Source organism: Lithobates pipiens, unplaced genomic scaffold (genome assembly GCF_037356315.1).
Source record: "Lithobates pipiens isolate NorthernLeopardFrog02 unplaced genomic scaffold, aLitPip1_a1.2 Scaffold_16, whole genome shotgun sequence".
NCBI classification, from domain to species: Eukaryota; Metazoa; Chordata; class Amphibia; order Anura; family Ranidae; genus Lithobates; species Lithobates pipiens.
Window position 1 is genome coordinate 166,048,955 of NW_027507748.1, and position 22,308 is coordinate 166,071,262.

A 22,308-nucleotide genomic window follows, 5' to 3' on the forward strand; every position below is an offset into this window, starting at 1 on the left:
TCTACACTGGACCCGACACCAAGATTTCTCCTGCCGTACTGGAACCCCAAACCAGAGGGGCCCATTGCTGAGAAAGTCTACAGTCAGGGAGAACCAGAGATGGACCATTCGTGGGGACTGAGACTTTTGAGACAGTTAACTGTCAAATACCTGGGACCAGACCTGCTGTCTGCCAGGAGTAGTGAGCTGAATAACACATCCTAAACTCTTGCCAAACACAGTAAGTGCAATAGAGCCTGCTCTTATTGTCTGCCACTCACCACCCACACTCTTAAAGGGACAGTGCACCACCTACAGAAGGGCCTCAACATAAGCCAGCCAATGCAGAAAATTAGGCACCAGGTACTTTCAAGAGTACCCCTACACTAGGAATGCACCAGTTTTTGGAGTTGTATGCGACTGTGGATGTGGTTAGCATATTTTATGGAGCCAAATCACACTGAGATTACTTCAACAATAGCACCTTTTCCAAAATTGTACCACACAGATTTGCATTGGTGTGAAAGGGCACCATTAAAAATAATGTGATTTCCCTTGTCATGCAATACTGTGCAAATCAAGTCGCATCTGAAATCACACAAGTGTAAACTAGCACCAAAAGTGAGTTCTACATTACCTGAGGTTCATGATGGGGTCCTCATGGTTGCCTCTATTCAAGTGTAAATTATTTGGATAGACCAGAAGGAACGCAAAGAGGATTATTAGTATTTCTATGGAATTCTTCCCTCTGTCTACAAAGTCTCCATTAAAAAGATATGTGTTCTCTGATGAGGGGAGACCATTCTGCAGAACACAATCACAGGTGACATGACGGCAACAAAATATCTGAACATTTAACATACAGGGATGTTGCAGTGTATATGTATAACAAACATAATATATCAGTCCAGAGAATTAGGCCAGTCATAGATAGTTCTAATCTCAGCCGGTTCAGCAGGAACCAGTCAAGATTTAAACTGTGTGGGCAGGCTGAACGTACAAGGTTGATCGATCAACTTGGGTACAACCAACCGGCTGGATTCACTTCTGATTATCCATAGTGGCTGCTGATGACTCCCCCCCCCCCTCCCGTCGGGAGCAGACAATTGCTTGGCAGGAGGGATTCCCCTGTCAGCACTGTCTATGTTAATGGGGGAATCGTGTAAATTTCTTTCCTGCAACCTGTGGCTGCAGGAAAGAAATGTGCACTGTCTATGGCCTACTTTAAGCCTGGTGCACACTACTGTATGTAAGCTCAGGTGGGAGCCACTGTACTAACTATGCAAACTTAGTATAGTGACTCCCCTGCTGAGCTATTGTGTGCTGACAGGGGGCGGCCCACCGCCAGAACACTCCAATCAGCGATCTGCACAACTGGCCAAGGATCGGACCCTCTGTACTGTTTATCCCTCTTCCATAAGCATCAAAACACACAGGCATAAGGCAGTCTTCAAAAAGTAGCCATGTGCTTTAATATATTGCAATTCTCTGACTAGGAATAAATCTTAAATTTTATAAAAGGTCTACAAGGAGAAAAACTATTGAAGGTGGAGATAAAATAACATATCAAGAATAAAATGCATAAAAAGTGAAAAAGGTGTATTTTGTTTCTATTTTATATTTTTATATCAATGCTTACATTTCTATATAGTCTTAAATACTGAGAATAAAAATTATATATATATATATATATATATATATATATATATAATTATTCATTTATATATATATTATATTATATATATATATATATATATATATATATATATATATATATATATATTATATTATATATATATACACACTGTAGATATATTTACTTTTTATATGCTTATTAAAATATTACTATGTTTTCATTAGGGCATATTGGTGCAATGAGTGTAAAAATGTAATTACCTTATAGAATATTAATAGCAGATCATCCAGTTTTCCATGAAGGTCACCTAAAAAGGAAAATCTATTGAAAATATCATAGAGAAATGGTGTAATGGACCAATCATCAAAGCTTATCTAAACTCAAAACAAAAGCGTAATACATTGTAGTTTACCAGTCCTTAGATGTGCTGATATACGGTACTTAATTTGTTTTCTTTTATTCTTATTTTGTTTTTTTACATGGTAATCCAGCCAGAAATACTTTCTGTTCTAGGATGCCAATGCTCACTTGCTGCACGTGTTCTGTGGATGAGCTATTGTCACCTTGCTTATTTGATTTGGACAACAAACTCCTTCAACCTCTTCTCTTCATCACATAGAAAAGAGATTTGCCCTAGCTAACTGAAGATGGCTGAGAAGACTGATAATAGTTTGATACGGAATTTCAGGAAAATAGACAGCACCTTCCAGGATCAACAGATATTTTTCTATGCTCGCCAAAAATATTGTCTAAAAAAAAAAAAAAAAAAAAAAGAACGGAAGGAAAGGGAAAGAGGCGCTGAGCCACCAATGGTATAGCAGGATTTATAAAAGGTTAAAAAACAAATGTAGACACTACATTTAAACAGTGGTAAGTTGTAATATATTACATTTTTGTTCTTGGGTTTAGATCTCCTTTAAAATCTGTATTACATCTACTATCTCAAGGCTTTTACAGCTGTTGTGGATAAAATGTCTATTTTAATTTTGCATTGTAAAAAGTATTATTTTCAGCAAAGTGACCTTATGGAGACTTGCAGTTGAAGCATTATGGGGCCTTATGGGGCCTTGCAGCTTTTCATTTGCAAGACAGCACTTAATATTATAAAATGATTTCACCAAAAAATGTTGCATTGCATAATAGGTGGCTTCAGCATGAATTACTGGCAGTAAAACCTGTTGAGGCATTTTGCTCTGAACTGGCTGCTGCCATTATTCATATGATCCAAAGAAACATTTTGATAGTGGTGATGGACTATTGAAGTGTGCTTGTTCAATGAAAAATAACAGCAGCAAAAGAAGGGTGTCTTCTTTATAAAGGTAATGCATTCCTGCTAGTGATCTTTAACGTAAAATCAAAAAGAAAGAAGTGAAATATTACATTTTTTCAAAAATATTTAATGATTAATAAATTAAAATCATGCATAATTTAAAATGCATTATTGGTATTATAACAAATATCAAAGAATGTTTTAATAAAGCTCTCTGTTTTAATTAAATTATCTGTCGCTTAAACATCAATTGGCAACATGCCTAGATCACAACCTAGGTGAACAACAATGTGCCTAATAGCAATGATGAATGACCAGCTGAGGTCACATGATGTGGTATGATTGGCTTGGTTGATCTTACTGAAGGCAATACTCACCGCATATTGTTATTTGCTTGGAAAATGATGTTGTTAAATGGACAATATTTGGCATTTGTTTCAGGAATTTTCTGGTCTCATGTAAAAGTTGAAGGACATACCGCGCATGAAGTTGCTGAAACATTCAAGGAGATGAAACATCAGTTCAGAAAGCAGAATATTGTTAAAGAGAATCTGTCATGGGGAAAATAAAGTCTACTATTATAACTATACACTTGACCCCAACTTCCTGATCCTGATTCACCCCCTTCTTGCTTCCTTCACACTCCTGTGAGCCAGTGAGGCAATCAATCATAGTGATGGGCCTATAGGAATGTTCAAAGGTGGGAGGTAGCAGCAAGCTCCAGCCCTACCTAGCCCCTGTACACACGGTCGGAGATTTCGACAACCAAATCCGTCGGATTTTGTCCGTCGGATCTTGTCCGAAACTGTTGCATACACACGGTCGGACTAAGTTGTCGAAAAATCCGATCATTCAGAACGTGATGACGTAATTTAGTTACGATGGGACTACGTTCAGGCTAGTAGCCAATAGCTTTGATGTAGGAATTTGATCTGAGCATGCGTGGCACTTGGTCCGATCAAAATTCTCTACACATGATCGGAGTATGTCCAATCGAACCAGTTGGTCGGGAAATATTTCCAACAAGTTGGAAAATTGGGTCCGACGGATATTCAGACGGAATCAGTCCGATGCATACCACACACAGTCGGATTATCCGACAACACGGTCCGATAGGACACATTCCGACAGATTCTCCAACCGTGTGTACAAGGGCCTAGAGTGTCTAAACTTTGTCCATCAGATCAGCTTAGGATTCAGCTGGAACTTCAGGCTTTTGGGGTTGCTTCAGCAATAGGAACATTACACCTACAGCAGTTTTTTGCGCCAAAATTTTGGGGTTGATTTACTAAAGGCAAAAAGTCTATTCGCTTTGCAAGGGAAACTGCTCTTTTCAAGGAAATATTCCAAAGAGCTTAGAAAAGGTGGTACAATTTCACTTTGCAAAGATTACCCAAACATATGCAAGGAAAATAATGCTTGTATGTGCTTGGGTGATGGAAGCTAGCAGAACGTTTACCTCATTCATTAACCTCTGGGGCAAATTCCCTTGAAAAGTGCAACTTCCTGTGCAAAGTAGACAACTTATTTGCCCTTAATCAGTTAATCAACCCCATTCTATATAAATATATGTCAAAGTTTAATAACATTAACTTTTCTGTATAATGACTTTCTAAGTTCTCAGCTAAGGTAAACAGGTAAAATTAAGAATTGGCTGTGCTTAGTGCTGGAGCTGTACATGTCCGTGCAAATATCAAGAGGTCCACAAAGTATGCACTATTAGTGAGGTCTAAGCTTTCAACAGTTGCTCTATACTGCCAGCATAAACTGTTGTCGCCAAATAATCTTGAGGATATGCAAGCCGTCTAAAAATATTCCATGGTACTAGTACATAATTTCAAGGAGCAGTGACAATATTTGAAGATGTCTCATTGGATATTTGTGTCACCTGAAATGACATGAATATGAACATATCTGCAGTCAAATAATATTCTAAACCAATCATTTCATATGTAACAGGCCTCTGGCCAGGAATAAAAAAAGAAGGAAACACCCTAAATGGGACTTTAATAGACCACCATCACCACCCAGATTAGCGAGTAAAAATTATGTTTATTTATACAGTACAAAATGGTAAAAAAGGAGACACCCAGACAAAAAATGTCTCCAATGAAATATACAATCATAGAAAATTGCACAAAAAACACTTATACAAGAACCACCAATACTCTCATTGGCATCCCAAACCCTAAGGGTTTCTGGTTGTCTCCTTTTTTACCATTTTGTACTGTATAAATAAACATAAGTTTTACTCGCAAATCTGGGTGGTGTTGGTGGTCTATTAAAGTCCCATTTAGGGGGTTTCCTTCTTTTTTTGAATCTAGATTTAGGGATGGGACCGCCACACCATATTTCTTGATACAGTGAAAGTCCCTTTTTCTTTGTTGGTCTCTGGCCAGGAATATGTATGTGGGCAGGTTTCAGGCCAGGAGAAGTGGCAGAGAATCTCCAAACTACAGGAAGGTGACTATCCCATCCACGAAGAAGTGGGGTGGGTCCAGAGTCAGCATGGCGGGAGCAGGCACCCAATAAGGTACCCTTACATAGGTCTAGTTTTCTTGATGAACTTGCAATGAATTACTCCTCTATATACATTTTCTTTGCTTAATAGAAATTGATGAATGGACAACTCTTTTTCCTTTTTTGGCTGTTAGTCACACATGAGAGAATATAAGTTGCTTGGGTCTAGTCTAGTTCTCTTATGTATCAGTATGTGCATCTTTATTATTAGTTATACATTGATCATCTCCTAGGGATATTTCTTTGCTATAGTCAGTTTTAAAAATATGGTTTTATTCAAAAAAGCAAAGTAATATAAGCAAGCAGAATTCTTCTTTCAGTACTGAGACTATAAGTAAGTGAAATCTTGCCTTCTCTTGCTTGAAAGCATGAAGCAAGTTGTTGGTGTCAGACACAGTTAGTGGGAATGACAGCCTTGGTCCATCGTATGAGTCAGGAACTTCTATCATGTCATAAACCATAAGGTTCTCTTGGACTTCTTTTGAACACTTGAATATATCAGAAATCAAGTCTGCAAAATATGATAGCTGAAAAAGTACTGGATCATGGCATATTGAGCTTCATCAATCAGAAGACATTACACTTGGACCACATTAGCTACATAAAAAGGACATTGTTGGGCTTATTGCATAAACAACTAATTATATACAAGGTGCAACAACTCCTGTCAACCAATCTGATTTCAGTATAATCTAAATCGGAATACAGGGACATTTCATTGCTGCTTTTACAGGCTATATGCTACACAAATAATAAGCATATACTAGTGTGTTTTGCATACAAATAATATTTAGAGGGCTCATGTGTTATATTGTGAAAAAGAAAATGCCTATACTTACCTATTTCCTGTGCACACGGCTCTGGTCACATGATCTCCCCAGCGGCCAGCTTCAGTGAAGAGGAGAGATAGCCAACAATGGTTGCAATGCCTATGAAGTGACATCATCCATAAGATTACTATAGGGGAATAATGTCTGCTGTCCTTCCTCTACCCTGAAGCTGGTGCTAGGAACCAATCATGTGACCAGACCAGAGTGCCCTCAGAATAAGCTAAGTATAGGCATCTTTCCTCTACAGGGTAGTTAGAACAAGGTTTAGAATGGGGGAGAGAGCAGGTTTAAGTTTAGTTTTAGTTTTTGCTCCTTTAATTTATCCACTGTGATATATATGCTCCAACTTGGAGATCTTCGAAAATTCGAGTTAGGACTGCACTATACAGAGGGGTCCTAATGAGGCAGTGCGGCTTCCACATATATTTGCAAATGCTGTCCAACTAAAACCTCTGATTTTAAAGCAATTGTTTTGCTGGCTGGCAGCTAAATGTTTTGGTAAAACTTTGGTTTTGTTTAACTTTTTGACTGGACTTCTTTTTTAAGGGCAGCCCAATCCTTCTTAAAGGCACATGAACACAGTATAAGCCCATTAAAGTACAATGGCAGCAGTGTGTCCCCATTCCTATCCCAGCAAGCTAAACAAAGCTCTCCCATGTGTGCCTTACTATATGACTTGGGGCCATTTCCATTTTTGTTTAGCTTGCGGGAACTGGCATGGACACATTGGAGACAGGAGACTTTTGTCTGGGCCACTTTGGATGTCAAGTCCCTGTACTAATGTATTCCACATGTCCTGGCACTTGAGGCTCTCCATTTTCACCTGCACAGCTATAGAGCTATACAGCGGTGCCTGTCTTTTGGCAAATATCTCCTAAACCGTGTAGGTTTGGGAGATATTTCTTGGACCTACAGGTAAGCCTTAATCTAGGCTTACCTGTAGGTAAAAGTGGTTTGTAAGGGTTTACAACCAAGCTTTGATTCCTGTCCTTTCGAATGGATGCAGGCATGCTGGGACAGTTGGAAACTATTCTATCCCACAGTTTATTTCAGTCATCAAACCCTAAATGGTTAAACAAGTATGGCTCCTTTCAATGTGGTTTAAAAACATGCCGCTATTGTAATAAACATGACAGGAATAATAATGCCCTGTACACACGGTCGGACATTCCGACGACAAAATCCGGCTGATTTGTTCCGACAGATTTTGGCCCAAACTTGTCTTGCATACACACGGCCGCATAAAGTTGTTGGAAAATCCAATCTTTCAGAACGAGGTGACGTATAACACGTACGACAGGACTATAAAGAGGCCAGTAGCCAATAGCTTTCGTCTCGCAATTTGTTCTGAGCATGCATGGCACTTTGTGCGTCGTAATTGTCTGCACATGATCGGAATTTAAACGATTGGATTTTGTTGTCGGAAAATTTTAGATCCAGATCTTAAACTTTGTGTGTCGGAAATTCAGAGGAAAAAAGTCAGATGGAGCCCACACACAATTGGAATTTCCGACAACACAGTCCGATCACACATTTTCCGTCGGAAAGTCCGACCGTTTGTACAGGGCATTAGTCTGTTGACTCTTGTTCTACAGGCAAGGAGCTCAACATTCATGGCTTCATCAATTGCAGCACACAGACGATTAGCACACAGATGACCGGATTTTTCGACCGGACTCCAGTCCGTCAGAAAGACTTGAAGCAAGTTTTATTTCTAGGTCCGTTGGACTTTTGGGGAGAAAAAGTCCGCTGGAGCCCACACACAATCAAATTGTCCGACGGATTCCAGTCCGTCGGAAAGTCCGGTCGTGTGTACGCGGCATAAGCGAACACTACAATAGTGACAAAAATCTGTCAAACGTTTCTAAACATTTTAAGCATGTGCATGCAGGGAACATGGACTGTTTTATTTTCAAAGGTCTTGAGAGTGTTAAAGAACTTCCTCGGGGAGGGGATCTCCACCATAGACTCCTAGAGAGGGTTGATTTTCTCCTTGAATACTAGAATTGCCTTTGGCATGAATTCCAGATGGGATATAGATTTATTTTTTAAGTACCCTTCTATAGCTTTAGTTTTTTGAGTATGTTTTCGTTTGAGGCATCTTTGTATCACTGAGGAATGTTGTTTAGATTGATAATAATATAATGTAATGTTTTCTAGATAGGTGACATTTCACATTTTTTGATACTTTGTTTCTCTAGAATGGGTGATATACCATGTGATTACTATCTAATGCTGATTTTTTTTTCTCTGCCCACTGATTAGACTTGATTTTATGTAATTGATTAATTGTTTTATTGTAGTATCCACCCTCAAATGAGGTATGTAGTGTCTATATATGTTTGTCTGATCATTTGTAAAAATATGCTTTGATCAAGGCTTTGTGATGAAACATGTAAGCTATTTTTATCCACTATATGTAGCATTAAAGATTACTGTTTATACTTGAGTATAAGCCGACTTTTTCAGGACATCTTTTGTGCTGAAAAGCCCCCCTCGGCTTATACTCAAGTGAGGGTTTCCCGCTGTGTCATGCAGTCTTAACTATTTGGCAGCTGTCCACTGTAACAAAGTCCCGCCTCCTCCTCGTCTATGATAGACGGAACACTGAACACTGATACAATGCTAGGAAACTGAATCAGTGTTCCGTCTATCACGGGTGAGGAAGAGGCTGGGCTTTGTTACAGTGGACAGCCGCCATAACTAAGACTCCAGTTGCATGAAACAGCGGGAGGCACCCATTGTTTGTATTCAAAGGTACAGGTAGGCACAGTGAGGCTGCAGATGGGCACAGTGAAGCTGCAGGTGGGCACTGATGATAGATGTGGGCACAGTGAGGCTGCAGATTGGCACAGTGAGGCTGTAAATGGGCACAGTGAGGCAGCAGATGGGCACAGTGAGGCTGCAGATGGGCATTGTTTACCAGTAGCTGCTGCATTTCCCACCCTAGGCTTATACTCGAGTTAATATGTTTCCCTGTTTTTTAGGGTAAAATTAGGTGCCTCGGCTTATATTCGGGTCGGCTTATACTCGAGTATATACAGTATTCATTTTGTTGGATTCTAGAGTTGCCGACTACCTTTTCTTCTGAATACTTGTTACAACGAATGGAGATCCTTTAAGCCTGCGCCCCCTCCACTCCAAGACTCCACTTCAGATTTGACGGGAGCAGGGGCGTACTAAGTGGGGGGGCGGGCCGCCCCAGGTGCCACACACAGGGGGGGTGTCAGGCCAGCGCCCCCCCCGCAACAGAAGTGTCAGACAGCGCCGTGCCTCGGGTTCGCAGCCCACACAGAGAGAGCCCGAGGCACTGGCAGTGGGCGGCATTGCAAGGGGGGGGGTGCGAGCAGCACCCGAGTGGAGTGACATCAGCGGGCTCAGTGACCCGGCACAATAATCCCCTTGTCTCTGTGGTCGCGTCGCGCGGCCGTTCTGATCAGTCTCGGGCAGCGGCTGTCACTCACAGCCGAGCAGAGTGAAGCCGCCTCCCCCTCCTCCATGCACAGCACTGTGTAGACAAGGAGGGGGAGGCGGCTTCACTCTGCTCAGCTGTGAGTGACAGCCGCTGCCCGAGACTGATCACAACGGCGCGACGTGAGTCACGTGACCACAGAGAGAAGGGGATTATTGCGCCGGGTCCCGGATCACTGAGCTGGCAGGTGACACTCCACTCGGGTGCTGCCCACACCTCCCCCCTGCAATGCCGCTGCCTTGGGCTCGAGGTACACTATGGGTCCTTAGGGGATGCTGTGCACTGTAGGGGGGTTCTTTACTGTGGTGGGTCTTGCACTGTAGGGGGGTCCTGCACTGTAGGGGGTCTGCACTGTAGGGGGGGTCCTGCACTGTAGGGGGGGTCCTGCACTGTAGGGGGGTCCTGCACTGTAGGGGGGTCCTGCACTGTAGGGGGGTTCTGCACTGTAGGGGGTCTGCACTGTAGGGGGTCTGCACTGTAGAAGGGGTATTGCACTGTAGAAGGGGTCCTGCACTGTAGGGGGGTCCTGCACTGTAGGGGGTCCTGCACTGTAGGGGGTCCTGCACTGTAGGGGGTCTGCACTGTAGGGGGGTCCTGCACTGTAGAAGGGGTCCTGCACTGTAGAAGGGGTCCTGCACTGTAGGGGGGGGCTGTACTGTAGGGGAAGATTCGGCACTGTAGGGGGGTCCTGCACTGTAGGGGGTCCTGCACTGTAGGGGGTCTGCACTGTAGGGGGGTCCTGCACTGTAGAAGGGGTCCTGCACTGTAGAAGGGGTCCTGCACTGTAGGGGGGGTCTGTACTGTAGGGGAAGATTCAGCACTGTAGGGGGGTCTGTACTGTAGGTGAGGATTCTGTACTGTAGGGGAGTCTGTACTGTAGGGGGGTCTGCGCTGTAGGGGGAGGGGTCTGTACTGTAGGAGGGTCTGCACTGTAGGGGGGGGGTCTGCGCTATAGGGTGGAGGGGTCTGTACTGTAGGAGGGTCTGCACTGTAGGGGAGGATTCTGTACTGTAGGGGGGTCTACACTGTAGATGGGGGTCTGTATGGTAGGGAGGGGGGTCTGCACTGTAGGGGATCTGTGTAACATGCAAAGGGTCCAGAGCTGTGAGGGGCTGTGTAATGTAAAGGGGTGCAGTGGTGCAGGGTACTGTGTAATGTAAAGGGGTCCAGAGGTACAAGGGCTGTGTAATGTAAAGGGGTCCAGAGGTTCAGGGTGCTGTGTAATGTAAAGGGATCCATAGGTACAAGGGATGTGTAATGTAAAGAGGTCAGGAGGTTCAGGGTGCTATGTTATGTAAAGGGGTCCAGAGGTACAAGAGCTGTGTAATGTAAAGGGGTCCAGAGGTGCAGGCTGCTGTGTAATGTAAAGAGGTCCTTAGGTGCAAGGTCCTGTGTAATGTAAAGGGGTCCAGAGGTGCAGGGCGCTGTGTAATGTAAAGGGGTCAGGAGGTTCAGGGTGCTATGTTATGTAAAGGGGTCCAGAGGTACAAGAGCTGTGTAATGTAAAGGGGTCCAGAGGTGCAGGCTGCTGTGTAATGTAAAGAGGTCCTTAGGTGCAAGGTCCTGTGTAATGTAAAGGGGTCCAGAGGTACAGGGTGCTGTGTAATGTAAAGGGGTCCAGAGGTACAGGGTGCTGTGTAATGTAAAGGGGTCCAAAGGTGCAGGGCGCTGTGTAATGTAAAGGGGTCAGGAGGTTCAGGGTGCTGTGTAATGTAAAGGGGTCCAGAGGTACAGGGTGCTGTGTAATGTAAAGGGGTCCAGAGGTACAGGGTGCTGTGTAATGTAAAGGGGTCCAAAGGTGCAGGGCGCTGTGTAATGTAAAGGGGTCAGGAGGTTCAGGGTGCTATGTTATGTAAAGGGGTCCAGAGGTACAAGAGCTGTGTAATGTAAAGGGGTCCAGAGGTGCAGGCTGCTGTGTAATGTAAAGGGGTCCAGAGGTGCAGGCTGCTGTGTAATGTAAAGAGGTCCTTAGGTGCAAGGTCCTGTGTAATGTAAAGGGGTCCAGAGGTGCAGGGTGCTGTGTAATTTAAAGGGGTCCAGAGGTGCAGTTGTGGAGAGGGGGGGTACACAGTAGTGACAAAAAGATATTGAAGGATGCAGAGGTATGCAGGGGACACGGTGGGTGTTTTTACATTTTATGGTGGGGGGGGGGTGCCAGATATAGGATCCGCCCCAGGTGCCAAATGCTCTAGGTACGCCCCTGGACGGGAGTCTCCTTTGTTGAGAGCACTGCTGTTGTATGTCGTTGCACACATAGGAGACACATTGGATGCCTTCAGCTGCCATTGTGATATACTGGGCTTCTGATGTGTCCCTGCACCTTTAAGAAACAATGGGCTTCCTCAAGGCATACCTAGCCTTAATTTATCCTTTGCACGTTTGCTATACTGTATATCCTCCATCATGGAGCTTCTCTAGGATTATAGTTAGGACTGTACTATGCAAAGGGGCTTTAATAAGGCAGTGCGGATTTCACATATATTTGACAATATTGTGCAAATAAAACCCTTTTTTATTCTGCGCCAGCAATATAACACACAGAGTGACTTCATGGAGAGCTAACTACATGCTGGTTCTGGGGCAGAGTGGGTGCACTATTACTAACATTTGCGGCAGCTGCTCCCTAAAGATGGCATTTTTTGCACAGCACCATAATGATGATTATGCTACACCCCTGCAACACACATTATGCTACACACATGCAGTAAGCAATATACATTCCACACACTAGTGAAAACCTCATCAATTCTATTGTAATTGTACTGTAAGTCAGATAGCACACCCAATTAATTATTTTATTGAATTTGATCAAATCTAGAATAAGGAGGTTTCCCATATTTATTCCAGGCATCCTGTTTTAAAATAAATTAATGATGTGCATCCTTTTCCTAGAAACTAAAGAGTGTTTTATGGTTAGGAATACAAAAACTGAACAAAACTCTGGATAGCCGCACTCCGGATTGAGTAAAAAGTAAAGTGCCTTTATTTCTTCAAATGCAAAAACTCCATATTGAATAAAACATCACAGCAAAGGGAAACAAAAAATTAGAACAAGGTTCTGACGCGTTTCACGCTATAACCAGCGCTTACTCGTAGCTCAGCTATGAGTAAGCGCTGGTTATAGTGTGAAAAGCGTCAGTAACTTTGTTCTAATTTTTTGCTTCCCTTTGCTGTGATGTTTTGTTCAATATGGAGTTTTTGCATTTGAAGAAATAAAGGCACTTTACTTTTTACTCAATCTGGAGTGCGGCTATCCAGAGTTTTGTTCAGTTTTTGTATACTTGGCTTATGCAATCAGCCTGCACCTGGAACCCCTACCTACCTGGAGAGTCAGTAGCCTGTTAGTGGATTGACCTGGAGCAGTGAAATCTCTGTTTTATGGTTAGGAGTCAGGCTCGGAGACCAGTAGCTATAGCGGTAAAGAGGTGCCCACCCAACCAGCTGGATAAGTAGACAAGCAGGTCACCCTTTCAGATGACATGGGCTCACCCAAGGTGCAGGGTCTAAGCACTAATTCATCAGGGCTCCAGATGGTGGAGATGGGATGTTGCTGCATGTTAGTATCAGGCTCGCGGCCCTCAGGATCACCCCACCAAGAGGTGAGCAATGGCGTGCAGTAGCAGATATAGCAGGTAGGGATCGAGCAGAAGCATGTTCAGTAAACAAGCCAAAAGTTGGTCATGAGTGATAAGAAAGATACAGACAGCAGCAGGAGTGTCAAGAGCAAGATTTTGGATGGAGAGAGCACAATCATCTGACCAAAAGGAAGTACAAAGGCATGGTTAAAATAAGAAGTTCATAGGAGGAGAAAATGGTTCAAGGTTCAAGAGAAACAAGACACAAGCTAAGGCTCTTTAAGGAATCAGGCAAGATTCTGTCCCGCATCTCACGTGGCTCAGCAAGAAGAGTTATTGCCACACATAGCAGAGGTTAGCAGAGGTTACCGGTTCAGATCTGGCTCCTGACAGTGTGGTGTTAGAGCACATGTTCAAATTCAAGAGTGTTGACTATGATGTGCACATTAGCATCCACTGAGTATCAGATTGCATAGCAGCCATGTCAATACGAAAAGTACCAGGCCACACAGATTGAATTAAATGTAATGTATTGATGTTTGTTGTGCACCTCTAATATCCTTTCCCTAGAAGTCAGACTTAGCCAAGTTAATTCTCCCCTCTCCCTTTGCATTTTAATCTTTATCATATCTTATCATATCTTCTATAGTGATGGACGAACTTCCGACGGGACGTTTCGCGAAAGCGAAATGCGAACGGACCCAAACGTTCGCGAAACCGAACGTTCGCCGCGGGCCCCATTGACTTCAATGGGAGGCGAACTTTGCAAACCTTCATGTCGAATTTGCGGCCACGTGGTAATTATTAGGGGGTAAAACGTAGTCCCACCATCTGGACAATGACATAATACATGTATGAGGTGAATTTGGGATCGATAACTACAAGCATTTTTATTTTATTTGGGAAATTGTTCTAACAATTCAGGACTATGGAGCTAATGAAGGCAATGGAGGAGAGGGAAGGTCAGGGACCAGGGTAGGCAAAGAAGAGGGTGCAGGAGATGATCACCAGCAGCGTGACATACCGGAATGACACATGCACCGTGATAGAGGCATCTGACAGCAGCACCGTAATACAGAGCACTGACAGCAGCACCGTGACATACAGCGCTGACAGCAGCACCGTGACATACAGCGCTGACAGCAGCACCGTGACATACAGCGCTGACAGCAGCACCGTGACATACAGCGCTGACAGCAGCACCGTGACATACAGCGCTGACAGCAGCACCGTGACATACAGCGCTGACAGCAGCACCGTGACATACAGCGCTGACAGCAGCACCGTGACATACAGCGCTGACAGCAGCACCGTGACATACAGCGCTGACAGCAGCACCGTGACATACAGCGCTGACAGCAGCACCGTGACATACAGCACTGACAGCAGCACCGTAAGCAGCCCCAGGAGGAAGTCAGCACAGCACAGGGATGGTGTGATCCCCTCATAATAAGAACCCCCAGGAGGAAGTCAGCACAGCACAGGGATAGTGTGATCCCTTCATAATAAGAACCCCCAGGAGGAAGTCAGCACAGCACAGGGATATCATAAGCAGCCCCAGTAGAAATATGACACCGCTCAACCTCTTCAAAGAGGAGGGTAGGGGCATATAGTACGGTGTGCTTTTTTGGGTCAAGGAAGTGAGCCAAATGAATTAAGAAGGTCTGTGTGCTTGATTAAAAAAATAGTTTATAGACATATACATGGTCTACTGGTCACATGTGTTGAATTCCTCCGAGATCCATGCCTCATTCATTTTTAGAAATGTGAGGTAGTTAACACTGTGGTGAGCTAGGCGAGTACGCTTATCGGTCACAATCCCCCCTGCTGCGCTGAACGTCCTTTCGGACAGGACACTGGATGAGGGGCAAGCCAACAGTTCGATTGCAAATTGGGCAAGCTCTGGCCAGAGGTCAAGCCTGCCCACCCAGTAGTCTAGGGGTTCATCACTCCTCAGAGCGTCCACATCGGCCGTTAACCCAATGTAGTCGGACACCTGACGGTCTAGGCGTTCCCTGATGCTGGATCCGGATGACACCTGTCGATGGGTCGGCTGAAAGAATGACCTCATATCCGAAGTCACCAACACATCTTCAAACCGGCCTCTTCTTGCAGGCGCTGTTGGATTGGTACCCGCAAATCCTTCTCTGGGAGTGGGAATTGCTCCTCTGCCAGCGCACGCAAAAGCAGAATGCAGCATTTCTCGAAGCAAGGCCTGGAAGTGCTGCATTCTGACAGCCCTCTGCGACGGCGGTAACATTTCCGCCATTTTGTGTTTGTACCGGGGGTCTAAGTACGTTGCCACCCAGTACTGGTCCTTGACCCTCATGCTTTTTATACGGGGGTCCCTATTAAAACACTGGAGCATGAAGGCCCCCATTTGCACTAAAGTGGAAGCGGTGTGGTGGCCTGGCTCCTGCTCATCATCCAGGATAATGTCGTCCTCTTCATTCTCCTCTCCCCATCCTCGCACAACAGGGATCCCAGAAAGGTTTAAAGCATGCTCTTCTTGCTCCTGCTCATCCGCCCCGGCACCATCCTCCTCTGACTCCTCATCAGACTCCTGTTGTTGACTTGTCTCAGATAGAGTAGCCCCCCCTGGGAATTCATCCAGCATTGCGACTTCCTCATCTTCCCGCTCCTGCTCCTCCACAGCCTGATCAATGACACGACGCAATGCACGCTCCAGAAAGAAGGCATAAGGTACCATGTCACTGATGGCGCCATGGCTGCGACTGACCAGTTTGGTGATCTCCTCAAATGGCCGCAGAAGTCTGCATGTGTCGCGCATGAGCAGCCACTGGCGCGGTGAAAAAAAACCCAGCTCCCCAGAACCGTTTCTTTCGCAGAGTTCATACAGGTAGACGTTAACTGCACGTTTCTGCTGGAGCAGCCTATCAAGCATATAGAAGGTTGAGTTCCATCGCGTCGGGCAATCGCAAATAAGACGTCTGACCGGCAGATGGTGTCGCCGCTGAATGTCAGCAAGGCGAGCCATGGCCGTGTAAGATCTTCTGAAATGGGCCGAGATTTTCCTTGCCTGCCGCAAGATGTCCTGGACCCCAGGGTATTTGACAAGGAATCGCTGCACGACCAAGTTTAAGACGTGTGCCATGCACGGCACGTGCGTGATTTTGCCCTGTTTCAATGCGCTAAGCAGATTGGCACCGTTGTCACACACCACTTTACCAACTGTCAAATTGAGCGGTGTTAGCCACTCATCTGCCTGTGAACGCAAAGCTGAAAGGAGTGCCGGGCCAGTGTGGCTCTTTGCTTCCAGGCACAACAGACGCAGCACGGCATGGCAACGTCTCACCTGGCATGTGGAATAGGTTCTGGGGAGCTTGGGCGGTGCAGTGGAAGAGACGCTAGCAGCGGAAAAGGAGGAGGCAGCTGAGGAGGAGAGGGAGGAGGATGGAGTAGGAGGAGGAGAAGAAGAGTCAGGCCTGCATGCAATCCGTGGCGGTAAAACCAAATCTACACGGGTGCCACGGGTTACATGCTTGACGGCCGTCAGAAGGTTCACCCAGTGGGCAGTAAAACTGATATACCTTCCCTGCCCGTGTTTGCTAGACCACGTGTCTGTGGTCAGATGTATCTTGGCACCGACACTGTGTGCCAGAGATACATTCACTTGCCGCTGAACATGGCCATATAGCTCTGGGATGCCCTTCTCTGAGAAATACTTCCTTCCTGGGACCTTCCATTGTGGTGTTCCAATGGCCACAAATTTGCGAAAGGCCTCCGAGTCCACCAGTTTATATGGCAGTAGTTGGCGGGCTATGAGTTCTGACAAGCCAGCCGCCAACCGTTGGGCAAGAGGGTTATCCGGCATCATCATTTTTTTACGCTCAAACATTAGGCCCACGGAAGCCTGCCTTTTTGCAGAAAAATGTGAGCTTGGCGTGATGGAAGGTGGAGTGGAGGACAATTGTGAGGAGAGAGGAGAAGGAGAAGTAGAAGACGAGGCTGGACGGTGAGAGCCTGCAGTGTGGCTTTGTGTGTTCCGTTGCTCCCACTGGGCTCGGTGATGGCTGCTCATGTGCCTTCTTAAGGCGGTCGTCCCTAGGTGAGTATTGGGCTTACCGCGACTAACGCGTTGACTGCAAAGATTGCAGATGGCAACGCTATTGTCAGCAGCGGACACGTTAAAAAAAGCCCACACTGCGGAGCCATGTGCCGGTGTCCTGGGAGCGCCAGATGTGACCGTACATGGTCGATGACTCGCTCCTGATACATTTGCAGTCTGCTTTGTCCCTGCTGTGCAATGTAAGTCATTGCTGCTTCTCCTCCCTATCTGCTGGTCCATATCTCCCTCTGAACTCCCCTCCTCTTCCTCTCTTGTGGGCACCCACGTGACATCACTAGACACGTCATCATCAACGTCACCTTCCCCACCGCTATAAGTAGAGATCTCGGAGTAGGCAGCAACACCGGGGACCAACCTCCTCCTTGGGCTGATCTGGGTACTGGCGTCAGACTGCTGAGTAGCGCTTGTTGCTACCTCCTCTTCCTGATCCAATACCAAGAGTGGCTGCGCATCAGAAATGTCCTCTTGATATGGATCGGAAAATAATTCCAGTGACTCAAGCGGAAGGTATGTGGTGGTGGTGGTGGTGGTCGTGTTGTTGGTGGTAGTGTCTTTGGGGGTGCACATAGCAGAGAGTGAAGAAGAGGGTGCAGATCGAGAGGATGAGGAGGGTGCAGAAGAGTAAGGCTGAGCGAGCCACTCAACCAAGTCTGGTGCATCCTTTAAAGTAATTGAACGCACCTTCTGCAACTTCCCACTTTGGCTCAAGCCTGTTGCTCCTGCCCTACCCCTACCACCCCTGCGGAAGGGCCTGCCTCTTCCTCTGCCTGTCATTTTTTAAATGACCCTGTGACAAAACTCTTAGTCCCTATACCGCTGAAGGACTGCTGCAGTATAGGTGAGCGGTCAGCAGTGGTGCACGTCAACCCTATCTATTGTGGACCTATAGCGGTCCTTACAGAACAGCAGACTGTACCGCACTCAAGCCTATGTACCGTAGCACCCTATACCAAGTTACCAGTCCTTATAAGAACTTTTGTGGACCAAGCAGGTTGTGTATTAGTGTTTAGCAGACTGTACGTCAGTCCCTATACCGCTGAAGGACTGCTGCAGTATAGGGCAGCGGTCAGCAGTGGTGCACGTCAACCCTATCTATTGTGGACCGATAGCGGTCCTTACAGAACAGCAGACTGTACCGCACTCAAGCCTATGTACCGTAGCACCCTATACCAAGTTACCAGTCCTTATAAGAACTTTTGTGGACCAAGCAGGTTGTGTATTAGTGTTTAGCAGACTGTACGTCAGTCCCTATACCGCTGAAGGACTGCTGCAGTATAGGGCAGCGGTCAGCAGTGGTGCACGTCAACCCTATCTATTGTGGACCGATAGCGGTCCTTACAGAACAGCAGACTGTACCGCACTCAAGCCTATGTACCGTAGCACCCTATACCAAGTTACCAGTCCTTATAAGAACTTTTGTGGACCAAGCAGGTTGTGTATTAGTGTTTAGCAGACTGTACGTCAGTCCCTATACCGCTGAAGGACTGCTGCAGTATAGGGCAGCGGTCAGCAGTGGTGCACGTCAACCCTATCTATTGTGGACCTATAGCGGTCCTTACAGAACAGCAGACTGTACCGCACTCAAGCCTATGTACCGTAGCACCCTATACCAAGTTACCAGTCCTTATAAGAACTTTTGTGGACCAAGCAGGTTGTGTATTAGTGTTTAGCAGACTGTACGTCAGTCCCTATACCGCTGAAGGACTGCTGCAGTATAGGGCAGCGGTCAGCAGTGGTGCACGTCAACCCTATCTATTGTGGACCGATAGCGGTCCTTACAGAACAGCAGACTGTACCGCACTCAAGCCTATGTACCGTAGCACCCTATACCAAGTTACCAGTCCTTATAAGAACTTTTGTGGACCAAGCAGGTTGTGTATTAGTGTTTAGCAGACTGTACGTCAGTCCCTATACCGCTGAAGGACTGCTGCAGTATAGGGCAGCGGTCAGCAGTGGTGCACGTCAACCCTATCTATTGTGGACCGATAGCGGTCCTTACAGAACAGCAGACTGTACCGCACTCAAGCCTATGTACCGTAGCACCCTATACCAAGTTACCAGTCCTTATAAGAACTTTTGTGGACCAAGCAGGTTGTGTATTAGTGTTTAGCAGACTGTACGTCAGTCCCTATACCGCTGAAGGACTGCTGCAGTATAGGGCAGCGGTCAGCAGTGGTGCACGTCAACCCTATCTATTGTGGACCGATAGCGGTCCTTACAGAACAGCAGACTGTACCGCACTCAAGCCTATGTACCGTAGCACCCTATACCAAGTTACCAGTCCTTATAAGAACTTTTGTGGAACAAGCAGGTTGTGTGTTAGTGATTAGCAGACTGTACGTCAGTCCCTATACCGCTGAAGGACTGCTGCAGTATAGGTGAGCGGTCAGCAGTGGTGCACGTCAACCCTATCTATTGTGGACCTATAGCGGTCCTTACAGAACAGCAGACTGTACCGCACTCAAGCCTATGTACCGTAGCACCCTATACCAAGTTACCAGTCCTTATAAGAACTTTTGTGGACCAAGCAGGTTGTGTATTAGTGTTTAGCAGACTGTACGTCAGTCCCTATACCGCTGAAGGACTGCTGCAGTATAGGGCAGCGGTCAGCAGTGGTGCACGTCAACCCTATCTATTGTGGACCGATAGCGGTCCTTACAGAACAGCAGACTGTACCGCACTCAAGCCTATGTACCGTAGCACCCTATACCAAGTTACCAGTCCTTATAAGAACTTTTGTGGAACAAGCAGGTTGTGTGTTAGTGATTAGCAGACTGTACGTCAGTCCCTATACCGCTGAAGGACTGCTGCAGTATAGGGCAGCGGTCAGCAGTGGTGCACGTCAACCCTATCTATTGTGGACCGATAGCGGTCCTTACAGAACAGCAGACTGTACCGCACTCAAGCCTATGTACCGTAGCACCCTATACCAAGTTACCAGTCCTTATAAGAACTTTTGTGGACCAAGCAGGTTGTGTATTAGTGTTTAGCAGACTGTACGTCAGTCCCTATACCGCTGAAGGACTGCTGCAGTATAGGGCAGCGGTCAGCAGTGGTGCACGTCAACCCTATCTATTGTGGACCGATAGCGGTCCTTACAGAACAGCAGACTGTACCGCACTCAAGCCTATGTACCGTAGCACCCTATACCAAGTTACCAGTCCTTATAAGAACTTTTGTGGAACAAGCAGGTTGTGTGTTAGTGATTAGCAGACTGTACGTCAGTCCCTATACCGCTGAAGGACTGCTGCAGTATAGGTGAGCGGTCAGCAGTGGTGCACGTCAACCCTATCTATTGTGGACCTATAGCGGTCCTTACAGAACAGCAGACTGTACCGCACTCAAGCCTATGTACCGTAGCACCCTATACCAAGTTACCAGTCCTTATAAGAACTTTTGTGGACCAAGCAGGTTGTGTATTAGTGTTTAGCAGACTGTACGTCAGTCCCTATACCGCTGAAGGACTGCTGCAGTATAGGGCAGCGGTCAGCAGTGGTGCACGTCAACCCTATCTATTGTGGACCGATAGCGGTCCTTACAGAACAGCAGACTGTACCGCACTCAAGCCTATGTACCGTAGCACCCTATACCAAGTTACCAGTCCTTATAAGAACTTTTGTGGAACAAGCAGGTTGTGTGTTAGTGATTAGCAGACTGTACGTCAGTCCCTATACCGCTGAAGGACTGCTGCAGTATAGGGCAGCGGTCAGCAGTGGTGCACGTCAACCCTATCTATTGTGGACCGATAGCGGTCCTTACAGAACAGCAGACTGTACCGCACTCAAGCCTATGTACCGTAGCACCCTATACCAAGTTACCAGTCCTTATAAGAACTTTTGTGGAACAAGCAGGTTGTGTGTTAGTGATTAGCAGACTGTACGTCAGTCCCTATACCGCTGAAGGACTGCTGCAGTATAGGTGAGCGGTCAGCAGTGGTGCACGTCAACCCTATCTATTGTGGACCGATAGCGGTCCTTACAGAACAGCAGACTGTACCGCACTCAAGCCTATGTACCGTAGCACCCTATACCAAGTTACCAGTCCTTATAAGAACTTTTGTGGACCAAGCAGGTTGTGTATTAGTGTTTAGCAGACTGTACGTCAGTCCCTATACCGCTGAAGGACTGCTGCAGTATAGGGCAGCGGTCAGCAGTGGTGCACGTCAACCCTATCTATTGTGGACCGATAGCGGTCCTTACAGAACAGCAGACTGTACCGCACTCAAGCCTATGTACCGTAGCACCCTATACCAAGTTACCAGTCCTTATAAGAACTTTTGTGGAACAAGCAGGTTGTGTGTTAGTGATTAGCAGACTGTACGTCAGTCCCTATACCGCTGAAGGACTGCTGCAGTATAGGTGAGCGGTCAGCAGTGGTGCACGTCAACCCTATCTATTGTGGACCTATAGCGGTCCTTACAGAACAGCAGACTGTACCGCACTCAAGCCTATGTACCGTAGCACCCTATACCAAGTTACCAGTCCTTATAAGAACTTTTGTGGACCAAGCAGGTTGTGTATTAGTGTTTAGCAGACTGTACGTCAGTCCCTATACCGCTGAAGGACTGCTGCAGTATAGGGCAGCGGTCAGCAGTGGTGCACGTCAACCCTATCTATTGTGGACCGATAGCGGTCCTTACAGAACAGCAGACTGTACCGCACTCAAGCCTATGTACCGTAGCACCCTATACCAAGTTACCAGTCCTTATAAGAACTTTTGTGGAACAAGCAGGTTGTGTGTTAGTGATTAGCAGACTGTACGTCAGTCCCTATACCGCTGAAGGACTGCTGCAGTATAGGGCAGCGGTCAGCAGTGGTGCACGTCAACCCTATCTATTGTGGACCGATAGCGGTCCTTACAGAACAGCAGACTGTACCGCACTCAAGCCTATGTACCGTAGCACCCTATACCAAGTTACCAGTCCTTATAAGAACTT

General features: G+C 46.1%; 1 protein-coding gene across 1 annotated transcript in view; it reads right to left on the minus strand.

Moving 5' to 3' along the window:
* PPEF1 (protein phosphatase with EF-hand domain 1) overlaps nucleotides 1-22,308 on the minus strand; it is a 79,060-nt gene that overhangs the window by 44,876 nt on the left and 11,876 nt on the right. Inside the window, exons 4-7 of the mRNA XM_077480756.1 lie at nucleotides 5,756-5,916; nucleotides 3,263-3,377; nucleotides 1,876-1,922; nucleotides 617-783 (exon numbers count right to left, since the gene is read on the minus strand). Of these exons, the coding sequence (XP_077336882.1) occupies nucleotides 617-783; nucleotides 1,876-1,922; nucleotides 3,263-3,377; nucleotides 5,756-5,916 (490 nt within the window). The remainder of the gene's footprint in view (nucleotides 1-616; nucleotides 784-1,875; nucleotides 1,923-3,262; nucleotides 3,378-5,755; nucleotides 5,917-22,308) is intronic.